The sequence below is a fragment of the Idiotropiscis lumnitzeri genome, chromosome 17 (assembly GCF_059441095.1).
Source record: "Idiotropiscis lumnitzeri isolate Australia: NSW breed Sydney's pygmy pipehorse chromosome 17, RoL_Ilum_1.0, whole genome shotgun sequence".
Lineage (NCBI taxonomy): Eukaryota > Metazoa > Chordata > Actinopteri > Syngnathiformes > Syngnathidae > Idiotropiscis > Idiotropiscis lumnitzeri.
This window is the reverse complement of record NC_142407.1, coordinates 7,486,965-7,509,081: the sequence shown is the minus strand read 5'-3', so window position 1 is coordinate 7,509,081 and position 22,117 is coordinate 7,486,965. Positions and strand designations below refer to the sequence as shown.

At 38.8% G+C, this 22,117-nt stretch overlaps 1 protein-coding gene across 6 annotated transcripts in view; it reads right to left on the bottom strand.

Moving 5' to 3' along the window:
• Positions 1-22,117, bottom strand: part of LOC148319918 (uncharacterized) — a 49,979-nt gene that overhangs the window by 15,375 nt on the left and 12,487 nt on the right. For all 6 annotated transcript variants that reach the window (XR_015839631.1, XM_088280154.1, XM_088280150.1 and 3 more), the window contains one exon: positions 13,038-13,085. Coding sequence is in view for 5 of the 6 variants with exons in the window: in XM_088280154.1 (XP_088136280.1) it covers positions 13,038-13,085 (48 nt within the window). In the remaining variant the exon portion in view is untranslated. The remainder of the gene's footprint in view (positions 1-13,037; positions 13,086-22,117) is intronic.

Genomic DNA, 22,117 nt, shown 5'->3' with positions numbered 1-22,117 from the left:
CAAAATTTATGAATGAACAGAGCCTGAAACTCAACAACGATGCTGCTGAAGAGTGAAAAATACTGTTTGGAAACAACATTTTGGTAGCGGAAACTCATCATAATTAAATTGTTTTCCCGTTGATGCCTATCACTGTAACAGAATAAGCGTTTCCACTAAGGGGTGAAAACGACCACTCCCTCGCTTTGTTGGGGATGGATGGGTGACAAACTGTCTGTTTTGACTGAAGCAGGGTGGAGAGCGGAGGGTTTTGGATGGCTGACCGGCTAGCTGGCGTATGAGTCACAGCCTGTCTTGGGTGACTGCTCCGACAGTGTACAGACACATATTAAAGACAACTGAGGAAAGACTTAATGATATTCATGGGATTTACTAAGAGCCTAAATGAATGTTTCCTCCATGTGATCTGCTTGGAAAAAAACATTCAATGGATGGCTTTACGTATGAACATACAACACTCTAGTTGTTATGATGACTGCATAAAGTGGCATCATTACTTTATTTGATGAGCAAGCAGCATGTGCTACGTGGAAGAGTGTGGAGCTGAAAACTGCTGCTAGAATTCTAGCTACCTAGATTCAAGCTAAATGCTTTGCCCATCAGCCACACTGTAAAAAACATAACTGATTTTTTTGGGGCGGGCTAAACCAGTCATATAAGTTGGAACAATTTGGAAATATCAATTACTGATAATTATTTACATTTGTGGCACCAATGCTAGTTATTACAACAAAGCATGCGAGTTGTTTTCCCAATTGGCTGATTTGCTTTTACTCATACCTTTAAGGCGGAGGGATAATACAAGGAACAATTAATTTTGTAAACGCTTATTTCTTTGTTGTAAAGTGCGGGAAAGCCAATTTCAGCAAAACTTAAAATAGTTTGGTCTTCTCTTTGCGTCCATTTCTATCTCAGCCGCCATAGTTACAATTCCATTCTCGTCATTTTTCACCCGCTCAGAGTGTCGTTAAGTTCAGAAAGAGCCCCCGAGTATACGGCAGCGTCCGAACAACTTCAGTAACCGAATACGAGTCTATAACACTGCGGTTGGCCGAGTCATCCTCACTGTATGCTTCTGCACTTGCTTCATATATAAGGATTGTCACTGAAGTGAAGGGTGTAAATATTAGATTTCTCACTATTTACATTAAATGTCATATACTGCATAAGAGTGGCACTCCATACTATATTTCACACTGAGCCGCATGACGTTCGGCTGTGGTTAGACTAATGGCAAATGGGGTTCTATCTTAAAAAAAACAAATAACGATCAATGCCATCATTGTCAAGGTTCTTCTCAGGTGACCGGCACTCCCAGTGACTAATAGGATCACAAATACTACCTCCGCGCAGATTGGGTTAACTGGAAGCTTTTGCTCATCGGGGACTATTTATAGGAGCCGTGACGGAGCTGATGTGCAAACGGTCAGACATTTTGGTTTTTCCATCCATTGAAACTCAGCACGTAAATCAATTATTTACATGACTATCTGACTTTGGTTAAGAACACAAATAGGGGAAAAGCTAGGCTAAACTAAAATGGTTAAAAAGGACGGGCAGAAAAATTGCCATGAAAACACACAAATGAGGTTTCTGTGTGAGTAAGGTTGGTTGAAATTAAGTGTTAATTATGAACATTTTCCCCCTGGAATTGCCACTACCATCATAGAGAAAAAAATAACTACAGTACAGTGCAACCCTGACTGATACGTTTCAATGTTTCTTATGATGTGACTTGTTTTAGCAGGTGTAACCTATATGATCGTTTCATTTTTAATCGTGTTATCATATAAATAAAACTAGAACATGATGACAACAAAAAACTGCTAGTGACATCTACACCATATTTTGAAGCGCATTATTTCCATGTTTCACACCCCTCTCCAGCTGAAAGGCATTTCAGCGCTGAAGAAAATCTGGAATGATCCAGCAAGCTCCAGTACGGGACTCATGCAACCCTGGGTGACCTGCCCTGACCCATAACTCTCCCCTGGCCTCCTTCTGAGAAGGGCTGCCTGCTGTGATCCCCGAATGCCAGCAGCCTTGTGAGGCAGGAACAGTCATCTGCAGGTCCATTGTGCTGGTAATGAACTCCCGCCTTAAAGATGGACCCACATGGAAATGATTGCATTCTCATGGAGACGTGGAAGGTCCCCCCCATAGTCCTGCACCCCAGTTAATACTGGATAACCTTTTCAGATCTGGGCTTTTAGTTTCTGCATCTCAATGGCGGTCTCCCCAAGAGCGATATACCCACCTTGACACAGGAGTCTGAAGGATTAGCCAAACTCAATATACAAGACGCACTGATTTGATCAAGATGGATGATTGACAACAGTCAGTTGAAATGAGACGCAAGATGTGAAGAAAACTGCACCGATCTTACTTTAAACAATGAAAAGGTAGAGCTCTGCTTCATATATTTCTCGAGAGGTTTTGCATGTTGAAGACTATGTCAGAAAGATATCAATTTAAATGACACTTTATAAAAAATTGGGGAATGCAATTATCAAATCGCAAAGACTGCAATTTTGGTCGGTCGGTAGTCTTTAGTCACACATCGCTGAAAAGACGGCAAACCAAAATGTTTAGTAAGTTAGCAACTCTCACTGACGTAGATAAACATTATTTTATCATTTTAATTTGATATTAATATTTTAATTTGTGGTTCATTTGCCTTTGTTTTATTTATAAGCTTAACCTAAAAGACCCAAACATTAATGTATAATAGATTTAATATTGTTTATTGCAATGCAAATTAATGGATTGCTTGTGTTTGTTAATAAAATATATGGGATAGGGAACTTGAAAAAAAATAATCACACATTAAATCACAATTGCAATATTGTGGGGGAATATGTTTCCATATTGTTCAGCCATACTATTATTCGTAAAACAAACAAAAAAAAACCAGCCATGCCATGTCTGATCATGCGCAGCATACCATTACTACAGTACCACACGAATCACAGCAATAGAAAAGTCCTCATTGTTGTCACATTAGCAAACGTGACAAATCTCTACAGTTTCATCATGAACATACCCAAGAAGGTGATCGCGATGGATTCTGATGAGCTCAGCGAGAGGAAGATTTGCAATCACCAATATACCATTCCCATAATTAATTTGAGAAAATTTAAGAAAATTGCAAATTATAATAACTTTACTAGAAGCAAGTACATTGTTTTTCCTGAAAAAGAAATTAAATTAAAATTTTGCGACCAGCTCCATCAAGCTTTAATTTATTTATTTATTTATTTTTTTTAAATGTGGCTAAAAGGCAGACAAAACACTAAAAGCTTGTGGTGTGTGACTGTTTCAGATGTTGATCAAAGCTGTATCGCTTTGGACTTTGCAGTACATTTCCTGACTGTAGCGATGACTGTGCACGCACGGACGCTCTTGAAGAGGAGACAAGTACATTAGTCACAGGATGCAAGTCTGATCAGACGCAGAGCTCCATCCACCATCGCTCCATCAGCACAAAAGGCTTATGAGGAGGATTTCGTTGTGAAGTTCTGGCAGTTCAAAGCAAAATTATCTTTATTACTATGGAGGCACTACAGACAGAAGATTTTTTACATGCTGTACACAGGAGCTTTTTTTTTTTTGTTGAAATTCCATATACTGATAAATATGCTGCCATAATAGATAATGCGGTAGAACAAAGGTTTTTTTTTTCTCCTATCTCAAATGTTCTCTTATTTGGATTGAGCAACTGCCTGCATAAAAACCACATCACCCTAATACATTAAGACAAAAGGGACATCAGACTTTAAAATTTCATTTATGGTCATTTTAAGTCACTTAGGTTTTAGATCAACCTCCACCCCCCTCTGAAAAAAAACAAAAAAAAACAAGTGTTTGTCAATAATGCTGAAAAAGTTTGACAGTTTGGGAAGGTTTCTGAGATCAAATGTCAGATTCAAATCTCTCATTAGTATTTTTTTTTTTTTAAATGAAAAATAAGTTTTCCATAAAAAGTAAAAGGCCAAAACTGCTGACGGGTGATAAATGAAATGCTTACGGCACATTTTGGACACAATAATACGTCTAGATGCTTTGATGCCAATTAATATATTCTAATAATATGTCTATGTGATTTTGATGGAACACAACAACATTGAAACTAGTCAAAACACAAATACATCATCATAATAGACAACTTTTGTAGGGACCACAGATGGAAAGTAGCCCTTGGCCAATTCTGGCATATTTATATATTTTCATTAATATGCACTGTCCCTTTAAAGATATAAATGACAAAATAATATAAAAACATGGAAAATATTTTACAAACACACACACACACACACCCACGCACATGTACACACAGTTGTCTCTTTTGCCAATCAAAGAGCAGGAAGTGGTCTGTAAAAATGAATAAGGGTCAACAGTCCAAGGTGACTAACAAAACCGAAAGCCTGGTCCATTGTTTTCCATAGCTCAAAACTACAACGATGTCAAAAGACAAATGTAATTGAAATGTCACCCAGTCTTCCACTAAAATGCATACAATGAAAATAGTCTTAAAATTCAAATCAAAGTCGCTTGAAAAAATAGTATTCTGCATTAAAAATTGCCCTGAAGGTAATCAACACAATATTCCTTTCAGATTAATGTTATAATATAATGCAGTGCAAATAAAGCAATATAAATGAATTACATTTTTAAAATGGATTATAAAGTACAAAAAAAAAAGAAGGAAATCCCTCAATCAATGGTTGAATTGCTATAAAATGAAAGTGAACTGCTAGGACACTAACGGCTAAAGTGGTGTGTGGGGGTGTGTTGGGGTGTGTATGTTTGTGTGCAGTATTATAAAAATGTTCACACGCCTGAGTACAAGTTGCAAGCCATTTTCTAGCACCTGCATGTAACCTGACACATAACGAAGCTCCCGTCTAAAGGGTTAAATTTGAATGGCGGCTGCCCATTCATAAGATGATTTGCGGTTAAGAGTGAGAGTGGCTTGATCAAAGGTGTGGCAGATGGTTGATAGGTGGAAAGAGTGAAACTTCCTGTCGAGCCAAAGCAGGAAGTGAGTCAGAGGGGAATTGTCAAGAACCAATCAAATGTCACTTAATCATGGCAGCGCAATGAACAGTAACTAACATTTTTTTTTTTTTTACCATTAACTTTCTCTTACGGGTAAAAAGTATATCAGCATAAATATAAAAATAATAATAGATTCATCGATCAACAGTAAGATACTATTGATCCAGTGTTGAAAATGAAATGTTACTGTTACTTTTTGCCATTTGCATTTGAGTATTAGTGTACTGCATCACATTGCAAGTGGTTACAAATATTTTTGAGTCTCATGTAACAATTTCAGGTAACTTAAATTACACACATCACCCTAAAGTACATTCGTAGCTGACAATAAAAAACAAATTGTTGAATTAAACATGTCTGACAGGCAACATTTCAGATGCAGGCTATTGTCTTAGTCATCATTATATCGTTCAATTGTACTAAATTTCAATGAGACATCAAATATTGACCGAAGCACAAAGCAAATGAAAAAAATGCCAAATGACGAAAACAACTGCATTGCCTGCGTGCGTGTGCGTGTGTGGGGGTGTGTGTGCGTGTGTGTGTGAGCGTGTGCGTGTGTCACTCCCACCCACAGGTGTGTCGAAGGCGGTTTCCAAGCTGCTGCCCCTGGCATTTCTTCAAGGATATCAGTCATGGCAGCAACAAGCCCCCACAGCCAGTATCAAGGCTACAATTTGATTGCGTGAAACCTCATTTTCACTGATCTCGAGCGGTTTGTGCGCGTGCGTTCTGTTGTCCATGAAGGGATTTTTCGCTATTTTGCATTTCTATTGAAATGATTTCAGTTTCACGAAGAAACTGTGCAGGTGGCTTCGTGCAACTTAACAAAAACATGCATGCAGATAGTCATCCTGATTCCACCATATACAAAATAACTCTGCTTGAAATACTCTCTGGCCACTGTGCTTAGCACAACCTCCCCTGACTGCAAAACAGACACATTTAAAGGCCAGAAAAAGATCACACCAAGGCATTCCATCAGCAAGTAAAAAGACAGTTTTTGTTTCTCGGACTGGGGCCTGGAGCGTCCCCACAGAAGAAGTAGATAAAATGGTAACGGCAATGTATCGTGAGAGATAAAACAGAAATGAGGCCTCTTCTAAAGAAGCCGAGACTATCTTTATCCTGTAAAGCAGCCAGAAAACGTTCAGTCATATGGTGGAAAAATCCAAGTCATCCATCACCGAGCACACTATTACGGCGCCAAAGAAGAACCGAATACGACAAAGACTTTTAAACTTCAAGACCTGCTTACAATAAAGCAACAAGTCATTTCACAGGATCACAGTGTTCATTTCAAAGCCGCTTACTCTGTACTGACCTTTACTGGTTCCAAAGAAAAGGAGGAACATAAATCACCTGAACGCCACACGCACGGTACCTGAAAAGCTCCCTCGACCGTCACGTTCAACACCCGGCAAGCGCAACACAAACACAAACAAACTCAGCGTTTGAGGGGAAGGCTGACAACTCTAAAATGTGATGATGACAATCCATTTCTGCATGGTACACACAAACACAATTAGCAAGTCAAAGGATAAGATCGAGCCATGAGGTCACCGTTGCTGCAAAGTGTGTATCATCCATTGATTCTTTACCACAGGCGCATACACACGCAGCTTCTCTCTCTTTGAAACCATGATGACGCTCTTTTGTCCAGCCAGCAAGAACTAAAAGCTTTGGGATGTATGACACACCGCTGACACTACATTGGGTAAACACACAGGCAGTATATCATGTCACAGTTTGTCCATACTTGTGTGAAAACGATGGATAGCGAGTGTAATGCGGCATGTGTCACTGCTGCAGAGGGGGGTCCGGAGGCCAACTCCTGTCTGGTCTCATTCCTGCTTAGTCACCGAGCCAGTCGGGACAGAAAGGCGACCAGTAAGCATGATGTCTAACATGGGTTTTGTTGAAGAAATCTCAACAAAACAAACGACAACAAGTCCTTCACATGCACACTTGTTTCAAGTTGCCGAATGGGAATATATATCCAGAGCGTTTAAACGCTAACATCGAGGTTGGCGGAGATATGCCGGTCAGAGAAACCTTAGGCCCTGGCTCGCTTGTCGATGCAAAGTCAAGTTGCGCAAAAAAGGAGACGTTTCAACCCACAGGATCTTATTTTAAATTCTAGTCCAGAACTCAGGCTTTCCAGATACTAAATATATACTGAAGAATTACAGGGACAAGTGTATTAAATGACACACAAGACATGGAGAATTTTCCATTTTATGTAAAGATGGCACCCAAAAAAAAAAGGGCTCTTTGAATCAGAATATTAGAGGTGGATATATTTCACAAATGGAATGTAAAGAAGCTGATACTGACCCCCACGATTGGCTTCTGAGCCTGCTGGCAGTCATGATGAATTACGGACTGTATACACTCATTCAATGTCAAAGCCAAATGCGTATTTACTGACGATAGTAAATGAAGAGGAGAAGCTGGGAAAGGTCATGTGCAGCAAATTCCAACACACTTCAGGGTAGTACGATCACTGACGCTATAATTTGATAAAAATAGCTAGAACAACACAAAACCCACCAGAATATCACTTCCATCGTTCTGCAATGTGATCATGTAAATAATGTACCGTGTGGTGGAGTTTATTTCGGCACTATATTTGTTTTATTGATTTATTCCATCAGTGTGTGGGTGTGTGTGCGTGCATGTGTGTGTGTATGTTTTCAATGTGCTTAAAGCGTCTGTTAACATTTGCTAAGCCAAAACATTAAATTATTTATTTGGGTAATTCTTGTTCCTGGAAAAAAAAACCCTCAGCTAAGCAGAACATCTTAGCTTACTTAATTTGAATTATGTGAAAGTAAAGTGTAGTTACTCCATTTCTTTGCTCGCTTATTGTTCGAACAGCTGCAACCATGTTTCTTCTGCAAATGCCGCAAATCAATACCCTGAGCGTAACGGAATCAATGAGTCCACACAAGACTGTGACAACTTTGCACCGTATAACATCCACACTGCCATTAATATCATACAGAGGACATTTGTTCTGAAAGAGTGTCACATTAGTATGTGATATTTTGACAGCCACTATTTATTCTTTGGTAACATTGTAAGTAAGACATTTTACTGTCTTTATCTCACTGGCAACTTTCACGAAACAATATTTAGTGATAGCGAACAAATCACATTGATTCACCATCACAAATATGTACAATTTCAGGCAAGCCCCCTTCGCTGTCCATTTTTAAAACCCGTTTGAAGACAAATTTTTATTCTTTAGCTTTCGACTCAACACGAGCCTATCACTGTTCTGCTGTTCTTTTTGTATCTATTGTAAATGTGTTTGTGTTTTCATTTGTGCTCTTATTAAATGCTAATTTTTATTACACCATATGGAAAGCGCTTTGTTACAGCTCCATCACACAAATAAAATTTTATTGTATTATTTTGTACAATATATGCACAATTGACTCAATAGGATGAACAGCCAAGCAAGCGTAATAAACATAAACATTTTCTTCACTCACAGACATAGGTGAAACATGTAAACTCCAGGCAGAAAAAGCCAGTCAAAATTAAGGAATCAAACCCAGATGTAGCTAGAGAAATATATAGATTAATATTAGTGCTGTCAAGCAATTACATTTTTTTAAGAAATCACAAAAAAATCCATAATTGCGATTAATCACATTTTTCAATTACTTTTTTTGTGAAGCATGTAACTGGGATTTACTTGATTATGAATAATAACTCATAATGTAAAATAAATGTGCGAAATACACCAAATGTGTATTTTAAATAAGAGACTGTTCTAATAGCTTTCTTTGATTTTTGATTACGATCTAAACTGAGTCATTTTTACAAGCATTTTCCTTAGAAACAATTCTGAAAACTTAGAACATTTAGTTCTGCCCACAAGCACCACACTGCAGCCGTGTTGGTTCGCAAGGTCCAGTGGTAATTTGGGCATGGTGTGTTTCTATGAGATGACGTGCTAAAGATGTAATCTAATATACGGTGTTGCTGGATAAGCAAATTATTTTGGAATTAAATAAAACATTTAACTGAGGTCAAATATTTAACTGAGTTAATTTTTTTAGAATTAAATCTACTACTAATCCAGCGGAACCTCTTTTACATGTTTGTTATATACAATATTCGGTGCCAGAAAACAAAATGTTGCCATCAAAAAATCTTTATATTCAGTACAGGAAATGTTTTCATGAAAACAGACACATAATTTGAATAACAAAAGTTGGAGACATACAACTGTAACAATAACACAAATGTGTATTGAAACATAATTTCAATGACAACCGACAAATTGATTGTGCATTGCTCTCGCCCTCTTAGTGCGCAGTAAATGTATACAGCGCATCAAAACAATTTCTCACCGGAGCTGCATGGTCATTTTGAATGTTCATACTCGCCTCATACAAATAAATGGAGCCTCCATGCCGACAGAAATCCATTCTTATCGGTTAAGGCTAGCAACGATCAGGGTTAGCATCAAGTTGTTAGCTTTCGGCTAACCTTGAATCCGTGTGATGGCTTCCACGACCTGCTCGTCAAACATTCAATTATCTACTAAGTATTTTTGCTCGCTTTCAACCTGTTTGACCAATGTGAGTCGTTACAGGCATAACGAAGTAATGTTCAGTGATTTCTGTAACAAAATAGGAACAATTCGTAACGGTTACTCGCACTGAATTTGAGCGTGTTTACGTTTGCCGACCTGACCGCCTCTACAGTAAATTCATGTTGACGACAAGCAGCAGTCGGAGCCCTACTTCTTAACAAAATACATTACAGATGCAGGCATGTCATTTTGAACATGTTCTGTTGGCCACATGATTCACTAAATTAAACTTTTTACAACGCTTGAAGACCATTATGAATGTAAGCACAGATTGAAAAAATAATGCGGTCAAAAAGTTATCTGTCGTTGAATGAAATGGTGTCTGGCATTTTATTTACAAACTAAACATTTATTGTATGAACTGGATCCGATTTTGCTTTCTTGTGATTCTGAACAAATATTTTTATTCCATTTAACTTTGGCTACTCCTGACATCGATTGGTAGTTGAGAATATACACAACACACCTGGAAAAGGGAATGTCACTTGCTTTTAAAACGCTCTTTTCTCACAGTTAATATTTATTTTTATATTTTTACGGTGAAAATAGTGAAGTGTAAATTCATACTTTGAATCTAAACAACCCTGTTACGCCGGGAGAGAGCAATTAAAGTGACATCATTATTAATCGACTCCTGAGGTGTCAAAAGGCACTCAATATAATAAAAAAAATAGTCGATAAGTAGCTGGTTAGGATTGTTGCTTTAATCATTTGAGACTTTAGTAAATTTAAGACTTTACGACACCACAGAAGCACTGCAACAGTTTTTTTTTTTTTTTGCTTTTTCTTTTGAAGAACTTAATGTTAAATTTGTTGTAAAAACAAATGTGGGGAAAACACACCTGTTAGTATTGCTATTTCAGTGTAATAAATATTTCTGCAGTTCACACATGTGCCCCTAAACTGAGGTTTTGCAGCAGTATCTATTCATTATAAGATGCCATTTTACAGTTATATATATATATATATATATATATATATATATATATACAGTAAACAGTATAACGTTATCCTATCCACCTATTTCAAAATACAACATATCCAGTTCGAGGACACCAGAGTTAAAATGTTAGACCAATTCACACTCACCAGAAGTCTTGTACGTGGCTTGTTTGGCTCAAAAGAATTAAAAAAAAAAACAAAAAAATCAGAAAAGAAAAATTGTGAATGAGGTTGTGGTGGAATCAAACTGGCGTTTGAAGGACTATTAATTTTTACCATTAGTCTTAAACAAGGCTAATAAGAAGAGCGGGCGCAAAATGAGTTTGTCAGCTCGTTGACTCACACAGTGGGCAATGAGTCTTCATGCTATTCATTAAAAAAAAAAAAAAATCAACTCTGGTCGGATCATTGACAACAGTGTGACGCGAATTTGCTGGCAGCTAATGATGACAAGGTTTTGCTGATGTGCTTTACTGACACTGCTAAAAAAAAAAAAAGCTGCGCTCAGTGAATTCATACGCGAGTCATTTACACGCACGCACGCACACACAAAGAAATATTACATCCATATTTTGTTGAAAATAAGGTTGTCATGTTGACAGAGCTATTCAATACCACTGGCACAAGGGAAAGGGCATTAAAAGCATGCCACCTGGTGACAAAAGTTCTATTAAGTATTACGTTTCTGACACCCATATCAGATTCATCTCACACCCATCACCCATCTCAAGGGCCCCAAAAAAATGACATCGCCCATTCACATGACATTTAATGAGAAGAGAAGGTGGAACAAATGCAGGACAAAAAGAGACTCCTGAGAACACACCTGAAACAGGTATACAGTGGCGTCAAAACACATTTTCAAGCACTGAGACGCCATTTCTGAGTGCTGTGTACACACAAACACACACACATATAAACCCCAAAAGGCAATAATAATAATAATAATAATCATAATAATAATAATAACGTCACTGATCGTGTAGTGGTACACTCGCCTGAGTTGTGTGCAGGCAGCGTGGGTTCAGTTCCCACTCAGTGACTGTGTCTATGTCTGCCCTGTGACTGGCTGGCGACCAGTTCAGGTTGTAGTGCGCCTTTCGCCCGTAGTCAGCTGGGATATGCTCCAGCACCCTCCCGCGACCCTTATAGGATAAGCGGTGTGGATAATGACATGACATATTAATAATAATAAATCCCAGATAGGCCTGTCTAGATCCATGAGGGAGAATGCCACCTGCTTGTTAATGAGTTTGATATTCTTGCTTACAATAGCGAGTAAAACAATTAGATCGGGGCCCGCCAGACATGTCGGGGGGACAGAAAGTGACACACATCTGGCTGTAATCTAGTCTCGTCCGTGTGACCACGTTGGGCATGCATGACAAGAGTTCCTTCCCTCTTCACACCTCTTTCTCCATCACCTCCCACAAACAAAGCATCTCCGCATCAGCTCTTGTTGATGCGGTTCAACACCCGACCCCAGCACCCCACACCTCCATACTCAGGACCAGGACAATAACTTCTCCTTATGATAAGGAACAAAGTCAAACAGGGCCAACATGCACAATGGTGAACTCTTTCTCAACCTGCAACAATGAACAAAGTGCACAAGAAAAAAACACACACACACACACGCACGCGCACCCCCACACACACTTGAGCCCCTGACGGTAACGAGACATCCTGCAAATACCGTACGGATAATCCAGGATTAGATCTATGAAGTCAATTCGTCTTTATCAGCACTTTGTTTAAAGGGGCAAGTTTGTATATAATTCTTCCCTGGACGTTTCTGAATAGCTGAAGTCTGCTGGACTGTGCAGTTGCAACTACAAGCACAAAATGGCTGACTCCTGACTCTCTCCTTTGACTGCACAAAATGGCATCCCAACAACGGCTCGCCCCGTGACAGAGGTGCACTGATCAAATCGGATTCATTATTTAACCCATAACTACCTCTACAGACAACATTTAATATATATGCAAATCTAAAACGGACCAAGCAAATGCAGGAGTAGATATATGGTGCAATGTTGAGATGTTATGGTTATTTCTTTCATTATTTAAATGAAGTTCACTTGCAAAGTAGAATGAAGAAAATGCCCAGCTTCCTTTTCAGTATAGTTAAGCATGAAGCCTATTTCATTGCACAATAAGCACATAAAACATACATCTATACCCTCTGCTTTGTGATATCTGATAGGTTTCATATTTAATGTTAATAAAGAAACATTTTTTCTAATTAGTAATTGTTTATTCAATTTAACAATATACATTTTTCAGAGAACATAAGGACCTGGAATATGAAACTATTATTTCGATACACATCACAGTGAAGGTGATTATAAGGCATTACTAATTATACAAAAAAAAAAACTAAATACATTTAAAAAAAAGAACATTGGATTTTGGTTTTACTAACCTTTTGGAGAACTTTCGATGTGGTTGCTTCAATTTGCAGGGCAAAGTTCTGAGAAGGAGAAAATGGGAAAATGTGAGTATATTTTGTTTTTAGAACATAAGATGTTTTGATGATGTTGCTTCTTATCGCAAAATGTACATAAGCAGAATGTGTATTATTTTCATGTTATTATTGTGTTGAGAAATGTTAAATCATTTTTTCCAGCCAGCAAACTGATAAAATGAATACATATTAACATACATTTTATTGAATGCTTTTAAATAAAATTATTTTCTGCATTCACACAATGAGTGAACACTTCAGGAATTTGGGACTAAGAAAATTTTGTATCAAAGATCAGTTAGCTGAAATGTTTAATTTAGTTTAGTTGGTCAAGGTGTAGATTGTAGTCAGCGCTTATATTTTTTCCTATTTTAACTTGTATGTCTCCGCTGTTTTTTGATGCTTAAAGCTTCTAAGCTGCCCTTGTGTCATTCCATTTTATTTCTAAAAATACTCACATATCACCATGAAACGAAAAATGGCTTGAAAAACTGAGAATCTCGCAGACTTTTTTCCATTTTCAACTGGAAATGAGAGTGAGTTTCCTCTCCAAAAAGATAAAAGTCAGAGCAGCTAAAAGGTTCAAATCTGAAGTGCATACAATGCAGATAGTCACTAGTTATATATATTTTTAATAAATCCTCAACATTTCAGGTTACTTTGATATAGTTTATGATACTAAAATTAAGATTAAAAGATGACTAAAAATTTAAGACTGCATTATTCATCATTTCTCTGCTTTATTCCAATTTAAAGCTTTGTTGAATGAAATCTCAGAGGTGAAAATAACATTTTAATGAAAATTCTTTAAAAGAATACATTAACAATGATTTTCCAGACAGGTTAATCATTTATTTAAATATTTGAATACAAAGTTTCAAGACTCAATGCCAATCCATTACAACAAATATTCCAGCAGTGCCTAAAATAAATTCTCATCTTTAACGTGTTTTTTAATGACTTATTTTAGATTGAGCAATTTTAGAAAGACCAAATTACTTCACACATTACACTTTTGCTCTAAAATAATTAATTGTGTTTATCACACATCAATTTTACCTCCCTTGCCAATGTTTAATTGCAAGGTTGCGGGAACAAGACAAAAGACTTTTGTCATGATACTGACTCACAAATTCTTGAATGAAATGCTCTTTTCGTCCTGACAGCTCCACAAAGCCTCTTTTCACACCAATGACATAGATCTTTCCCCCAATATACCTTTTCTGGGAAGGGGAGCCTTAATCTTTTTGGATTTTACTCATAATTGTTGGAACACAGGGGTCTTGCATGCAGAGGAAATTGCCAACATTCTTTTTTTGGGGACAGGGGGGACAATTCCATCAACACAAGGGTAAATATAACGGATAACTGATTGAATGTTTTCAATTAAAACATATTAAAATAGTCATTCTTCTTCATGGAAATAATAGACTAATTTAAAATATACCATTAATATATACCCTTATTTAAGTTTTTTTTATTGCTGCCATCATTCATAATTTTTTAAAACAGAAGATTGAATTAGATTTTGCAGGAGCTGATTTATGAAATGTTACTTGAAATATATGTACAGTTCTAATGATTTGGACTAGAAAGATGGATACTGCAAAATAAAAACTAGGAAATTACGCAGTTAATAATACAGTGTGAACTGGCCATTTAAAATTATCCACCTCAAATAGAACACATAAATGTTTGAGCTCTTGTAAAAAAAAAATAATATAGAATAATACTACTTGACAGACCTTAGTTTCTTAAGTTAATTCTTATTTATCGATAAACAACATATTTTTTTAAACTGTAACATATACACAGTCAACATTTTTAGTAGTTATATTTCATTGTAAATTATTTTGAGGATTTTTAGCAGTTTTCAAATGGTTTCCAAGTATAATTTTGTACTTGTTGACAGAACATTCCAAAATGAACTCTGAATAGTTTGTGGTGCTTGGCCTGAGATTATTGAATATAAATAAACATGTTTGCTGTTTTAAATAAAACAACACCACATCAACAGACAAAGACACTATAAAAAGAGACGAAAAAAAAATCTTTCATAGAAGAGATCGTATATATATATATATATATATATATATATATATATATATATATATATATAGACACACACACACAAATATAAAGGACAAGCACAACAAATTGATTTGGTTTTCTTTAAAAAAAAGAAGGCCTTAGCCTCCAAAGCATCACGTTAATTAAAAAAAAAAAAAGGAGTGGGAGGGGGCTGGCAGTGCATGATCTGTCCTAATATGGTCAACAAAACTCGTACAGTACCGATGACATGCTACGCAGGGTGCAACAGGAAATCTGAGAGCCATGGGAGGTCGCCTAATAAGGTTAGAGAGGGGGGGAGCAAATGGACACGGGATCGGATTGGTTTGCGAATTGAATTTCAGCCTCCTCTCGCATCCAATCAAGACGCTTCCTCCCTAGACAGGCATGCCATTTGAATTTGAGCCTGTCCCCTTGTGTGTGGGTGTGTGTGTGTGTGTGTGTTTGTGTGGGTGGGTGAGAGAAGGGGTGTGTGTGCGTGTGTAAAGAGAGTTAGCTTTTTAGCTGGTGGACAAGGAGGGAAAGAATGTGTTCCGGATGGTTTGCTGCTGAACCAATGAGGACAGTCTCTGGCTCGAAAACACCTGTCAAGCGCTGCTACTGCGGCGTACACAGAACTCCTGCGGAACTAGACTGTGTTATGGTGATACCATGTGTGCCTCGTTTGTTTTCCGACACATGCGTGGTTGGCATTCAGTGAGAGACTTTTTGGCTCATACCAAGAACATGAATGTATGACTCCAGAATGTCCATCCGGAGGTGATAGGGGGGTGTATGAGCATGTGTGTATGACTTTGTAACATTGTGATTGACTGGGGAGGAATTCTCTCTCTCTCTCTCTCGTCTCTCTCTTCTCGCCAGTTCACATCTGTAGTTGGTGTTTTGTTTTTTTTGTTTTTTTTTTTTAAATGAAATCACCATCTCAGCCTGGCAGTATGCCAAAGCCTGCCTAAAAATCCCCCACACCCACCCACACCCTGACACCCCATCAGTAGTAGCCTACGGGTTAGCAGTCACATCTGGCAAGAGTGCAGTGTCATTAAAATGATAGAGGTTTTGGGTCAAGCTCGGAATAAGATGATGCGCTCAGCAAAATGGCGCGGTCGCCAAACATAGAGGAGACACACATGGTGGACACAGTAATCATTTTTTCCAAGCTTATGATATAACTATTATCCAGCAATTAATCACGTGAGCCGATATCACATAATTTACAATGCCATTTCATCTTTTAGTGGCTACGAGGCAATATTAACTTTTGATGATATGTGGAGAAGCAAGTCGCATATTAAATTTGTGAGGACACAGGAGAGGAGGGAACATTACTTTTAATACGGTTTGAACATCTGTGTTGCCAAGTGACGACAGTCGATGAAAACAAAATCCCCAGGGAGGAATCAGAGTTTTGTGAACCCGGAACCGCAAAACATTGACAAGGAAAAGCTTTCTTAAATCACAGAGGTGGCAGATTATCATCACCATGCACACGATTCAAAATGTGATGCGACAACTAAGACGGTTTTGTTTTTCTTTTGAATTGCATCCCAGAGTGGGTTTCCTGTAGATTAGAGACTCCTGATACGTCAGAGAAAATAATTTGGATTGAGCTGATTCAGTAGACAGACCAGTAACCAGTAACCAGTAACAAGACACTAGAATCCATGTGGAAAACGTAAGTGTCGGACAAGGAAAAATCTATGCATAGCCTATACACAAGTCAACACCCACACACATTTTCCTCGCCCTCTCTGTGCTTTTTTTTTTTTCTCAATGAAAGTCTTTCACACAGAGGACACACGTCTCAGCGGCAGTTGCGTGCCCCCGACACGAAGACGACAAAAGTTCATCTCATTAACTCCTGACAAGCCTGCGCCCGCTCTGGCACAGGAAGTGGCGTGTTTAAGCACTCATGACGCAATCTAATTGTCTACCTCATTTAAAAGAAAAAAAGCAAAGAAAAGAAAATGAGAAGACCTATCACTCCCTCCCACAAAAAAAATGTACCCCTGAGTCCACGTTGACAAATTCTTTAACAAGCTGTGGTTAAAAGGAAGCTGGTTTTACTCTGAGTCACCCCCCTCCTTTCAAACGGTTTACTGGAAATAAAGAGGGAGGAGGAGGGAGGGGGCACTTTCAGAGAAGTCACGTGACGGAGCTGGGCAAACCACAGCACAGTGAGCCTTTGAGTGCAGTAGGCCAGGGGGGAAGGCAGGCATACGCCCAGCGCAGATGGCCCTGATTTGAGTTACAGGAGATACAATCCTGGGAGTTGGCAATCAAGATTTCACAGCCTGTTAACCCTTTCATAACCGGACTTAAAAAAAATAAATAAAAAAAAACCTCAACACAGGAAATGACTTTCTAAGCGAGTATTCCCATTTCATATTCTTGACTCTTGCCATGAAAGCGTCCCAAACGTGGCATCTGGGGATGTTGAGGAAGTCCAGAGTTCTTTTGTTCAGAGCAACACATTTTAGAGCGACTGATATAAGCGTCTGGAACTTTAACAAAAGGCATGACTTCACTATTCTTAAATAGCCGCTGTGAAAAAAATAAACGAGACCATTGGGCATCACGCGGCATTCATGGCAGGAAGTTGGCACATGTGTGCTAACAGAAATACCAAAGGGTTAAAGTCAAGATGCTGCCACCTAAAAAGCACTCAGGCATTAACAGAAGGGACAAAGGCAACATCGAAAAGCAGTTCTGCTGCCACAGGGTGGAGAATGTGTATGTGGACACAAAGTGATACACAAAAACGTCCCACTACTCATAGTCCTGTGAGATGAAAGATTTCTGTCCAAATCCACAATGGATGAATGCCTCTGTTCTCCCTTAAACGTAGCGGAAAAAAGGTAACACATGTAGTAGTGGTCCGGGGATGTCCTTGGAAAAGATTGAAACATCCAAGTCATGTAAATGCGCGACCAACTCATCCAAATGCCGTCCAATCACACGAGGAGAACACTTAACATCAGGGAGCGAGTAATGCACAGTGGGAGATGAACAGAGTGCGTGAGAAAGAATAGGCACATAGGAAGAGTGGGACCAAAAAAAAAGAATGAACGAGAGCAAGAGGGAGAGCGAGACAACGGGTGTGTTTTAAGACGGCAGCAGCAACGTCACTTGAAATCTGTTCTCGCTTGGATGCAGAACGAAGATGCCGTTCTTGCATCACGATACACCAGTGCGACCATATCGAAAGTCCCGTGGACAAAAAAAAGCTTCTCTTTCACTAAGATGCTTGTCATCGTTCGGGTTAATAAAGCTCAAGTTTATTAGCGAAGCATGCAGCACATCGGTAGTATGCCAGCCATGTTTTTGGAGCGATTTTGATGTGGGCTACATTTCAGTGGGTGTTTGCAGTGACACAATGACATTCCTTTTTTTACAAGGTTACATTCTGAATAAAAATAAGCCTATTTTTAGATACTGAACTAAAAATGTTTGAAGGAGTGCTGTTTGCATGAAATGCTCCCCACTTTAGCAATTGTGGGGATAACTACCTACCTTGAATGACAAAAAATAAATGAATAAATTAATTTATACACACACACACACCCGCACACCCCCCCCCCACACGCCAACACACACACACAAATAAAAACTCTTGGCATCTATGACCGGTGGGTGACTTGTCAAGCAGCATATTTTTCAAACATCCACATCAACCAGTATTTCCACAACGGATTGTTTTAAGTTTGGAACTATGTGCCTCAGTTTATTTGTAAATCATATAGTAGATGTCATCAAGACTGTCAAGTTGTTTTTTCCACTGCAATGTACTGACAGTTTGACCCAAGCTGTTGCATTCCCTAAAGAAGGTAAACCGCATATGAAGTCACCATATCCACCCGATTTGTCTTTCCGCTGAATTCTGCCCCATTACAAAACACAAGTGACATTTCAAAAGAGGCACAAATGGCGGGACGATTAAATTTCAGAGCATCATTTGTTGCTTTCTTAGTCATTAGGTTGTGAAAGCACAAACCATTGACGCACTGAGGTGTGGCTTGGTAAGTTTGTGCGCAAGCAGGCTTACTTAAGATGAATGTTTGATCGCTTGCAAAATAATGGTACATGCGCAATAAGTAGACAGGAGACGTGAAAATAAAGGAAAGTGAGGAGGGAGGGATATAAGGACGGGAAATAGAGATCATGAAGATGATGCTATCGCCTATGCCAACTGCTTTCGGCCTTGAATAACTCAGAATTGAGTCATTGTCATAAAGTAAGGCGGAAGCTTTTGTAGATATTAATGCTCAGCTGTTTATGCTTAAGTTAGTGCACGCTGACATCATGTGTAGACAACAGGTTTGAATTCAAAAGGATTCGCTTTAGTTTTCCAAAGACAGATGTTACTTAACTACTGAGCAGGAGGCGAGGAAGATTTATTAGTGTTGTGTTAATGCGTGACTGTATTGTTTTATTTGCAAATTGCAACAATTATGCATTTGTTTTAGTACAGCTGTGACATGATGACCCCTGAGGGTGTTAAAGTGAGTCATCGTGTTTTCAAAGACAGAACTGTGAGATTACGGAACATAATAGAAAAATGCAAAAATGCTGTAGATTTTAAAGGGGGAGTCAACACAAAAAAGAATCTGCTCGATGCAGCCCAGCATTGTGATTAATATTGTGTTTGTAGATTATGAATTAAATAAAAAGTAAAAAAATAACATTTTTGTATATCTTAGAGCAGCCATTTTATTTTTACATTATTCAATCAATTAACAATTTTTGTCACTTTCTGTCGATTGAAAATGACAACACAGGTGTTCATGGATCGGCTAACGATGAATAATAATAATAAGCTTCATTAAACAGGTGAACCGTGATTGGTCGTTACCTGATCTCTGAGCAACTGTGATGTCATTCTCAATCGACAGAAATGGAAAAATGGCCTCCCCCTGACATGGTTAAAAACAGATGGATTTTGCCGCTTTACCCATATTCCACAAACGCAATATTAATCAGAATGCCATGTTTAGACTAGTGAAAGCACATCGACTGTTTCGAGGGGTTGACTTCACTTTTAACGGGTTCTGCGGATATAAATCAGAACGTTAAGGTAGTTAAACAACCAAATGTCACCTCCAAACATGTTCAATCTGCTTTCCACATGTGGAATGTACAAGTTCAAGTTTAAGAAGTGCTAACAAGCCCAGTTGCGTGTGAAGGAACCAAGATACTGATATGTGACAGTCAAAAGGCATTCGTAGCTATAAAAACGATGGAGCCTGGGTGATTTAGAGGACGCTTTGTGTAAGAGGAAGTGATTTGAGGGGAATAAATCCTCAGAACTTTGTTGGTTTACAGCGCCAAGACATGAGGACGGTGAGGAAGGAGGGGTGTTAGGGGTGAGAAGGTGAGGGCAAGGGCCTCAATTAACACAATGAAAAAAGCTGCCAAGAAATGCAGTGTTTTTTTATGAGCTGCTTACAGCTCATTACTTTGATGTTTACAGGGGACAGGGGAGCTGTAAAATGGGGATGAGAGGAGACACCGACCATACAATAAATGTTAGAAGGACAGATGTTTTTCCTGATCAATTTCAATCTCAACACTTCCCTGACATCATTGCATATGCAGACAGAACTGAATAAAATAGTTTGTGGCTCCAAGCTTACATTTCCCGACCAAAAGAATCCGGCGTACACATCACAATAAAATCATTTGCATGTAGCTGGATAAATTGAGGTTAGCAAGCAACCCGTGGCAGCGACAACAAGCCCAAATAATGACATTCAGTTGGTCTTGCTCGCCAGAACGTGGCATTTTTTAATCCCGACACCCTTTTCTCTCATTAAAACAAGCCTTTGATGAAATCAGACATTTGTGTTCTTTATAAAGGACGTGGCAGCTGCTCCATTCAACAGCTTTTGCCTCTGCGCGCGTTTGTGTGGGGTGCAGTGAAATATGTCCATCTGCACTGCACTGACGTTTGAAGTGGGCCACTTATGAGGGCTGCAGTAGTGGACAAAAAAATAAATAAAGAAGTCGTGGGGAGGGGACGGCGTCTCCAACAGCACATGCAGAGGGAAGGAGGACTGACAGAACGAGGGTCATGGTTGCGACTACAGGTGTCTTTAACTACACACCTGATCAGCCCATCTAATGCCAAGGTGACCTAATAAGGGCTTGAATTGGCTTTCAGAAAGCTGTTGCTTTTATTTTTAAAAGTACAGAAGACAATAAGAATGATTTGAGAGAGAATATACTGTGAAGGGTTCACAACATATTAGCAATAACAGAAAAGTAGGAAGCGACAAGTGGTCATTAAACAATTCCCGACTAGGCCTTACATCAAGACTGCAAAAAAATAATAAAATGTTTCATCACTCTTTTAAGGGGTCTTTACCATGTCTGATATTTCCCGAAATTATAGCACAATGTGTAAATAAACCAATTGTTGTGTGAAATATTTTAATGCACTAGTTTGACAATTTTAGACTAATTTTATTTTACAATTACAGATTGCAATGGCACGGTGACGACTGATTAGCGCGAAGGCCTCACAGTTCAGAGGTCGTGGGTTCGATTCCGGCCTTCCTGTGTGTGCATGCTCTCCCCGTGCCCGTGTGGGTTTCCTCCGGGAATTCCAGTTTAACCCACATTCCAAAAACATCCATGGCAGAATGATGGAATACTCAAAATTGGCCCTAAATGTGATTGTGAGCGCGAGTGGTTGTTCGTCTCAGTGTGCCGTGCGATTGGCGGGCAACCAGTCCAGTGTGTACCCTGCCTACTGCCCAAAGACGGCTGGCATAGGCTTCAACGTGCCTGCAACATTGCGAGGAAAAGCGGCTCAAATAATGCATGGATCAAGTTACAGATCACTTTTCCTCACCAAGACTTGATAAAAGAACATTGTGCCAACTGTGAAACCTGGAGGGGCCTAGATCATGTAAGCGGACGCCTTTGCTCCATGCGATACAGGGTAAGAATAAAAATTGTCTGGCTATTTT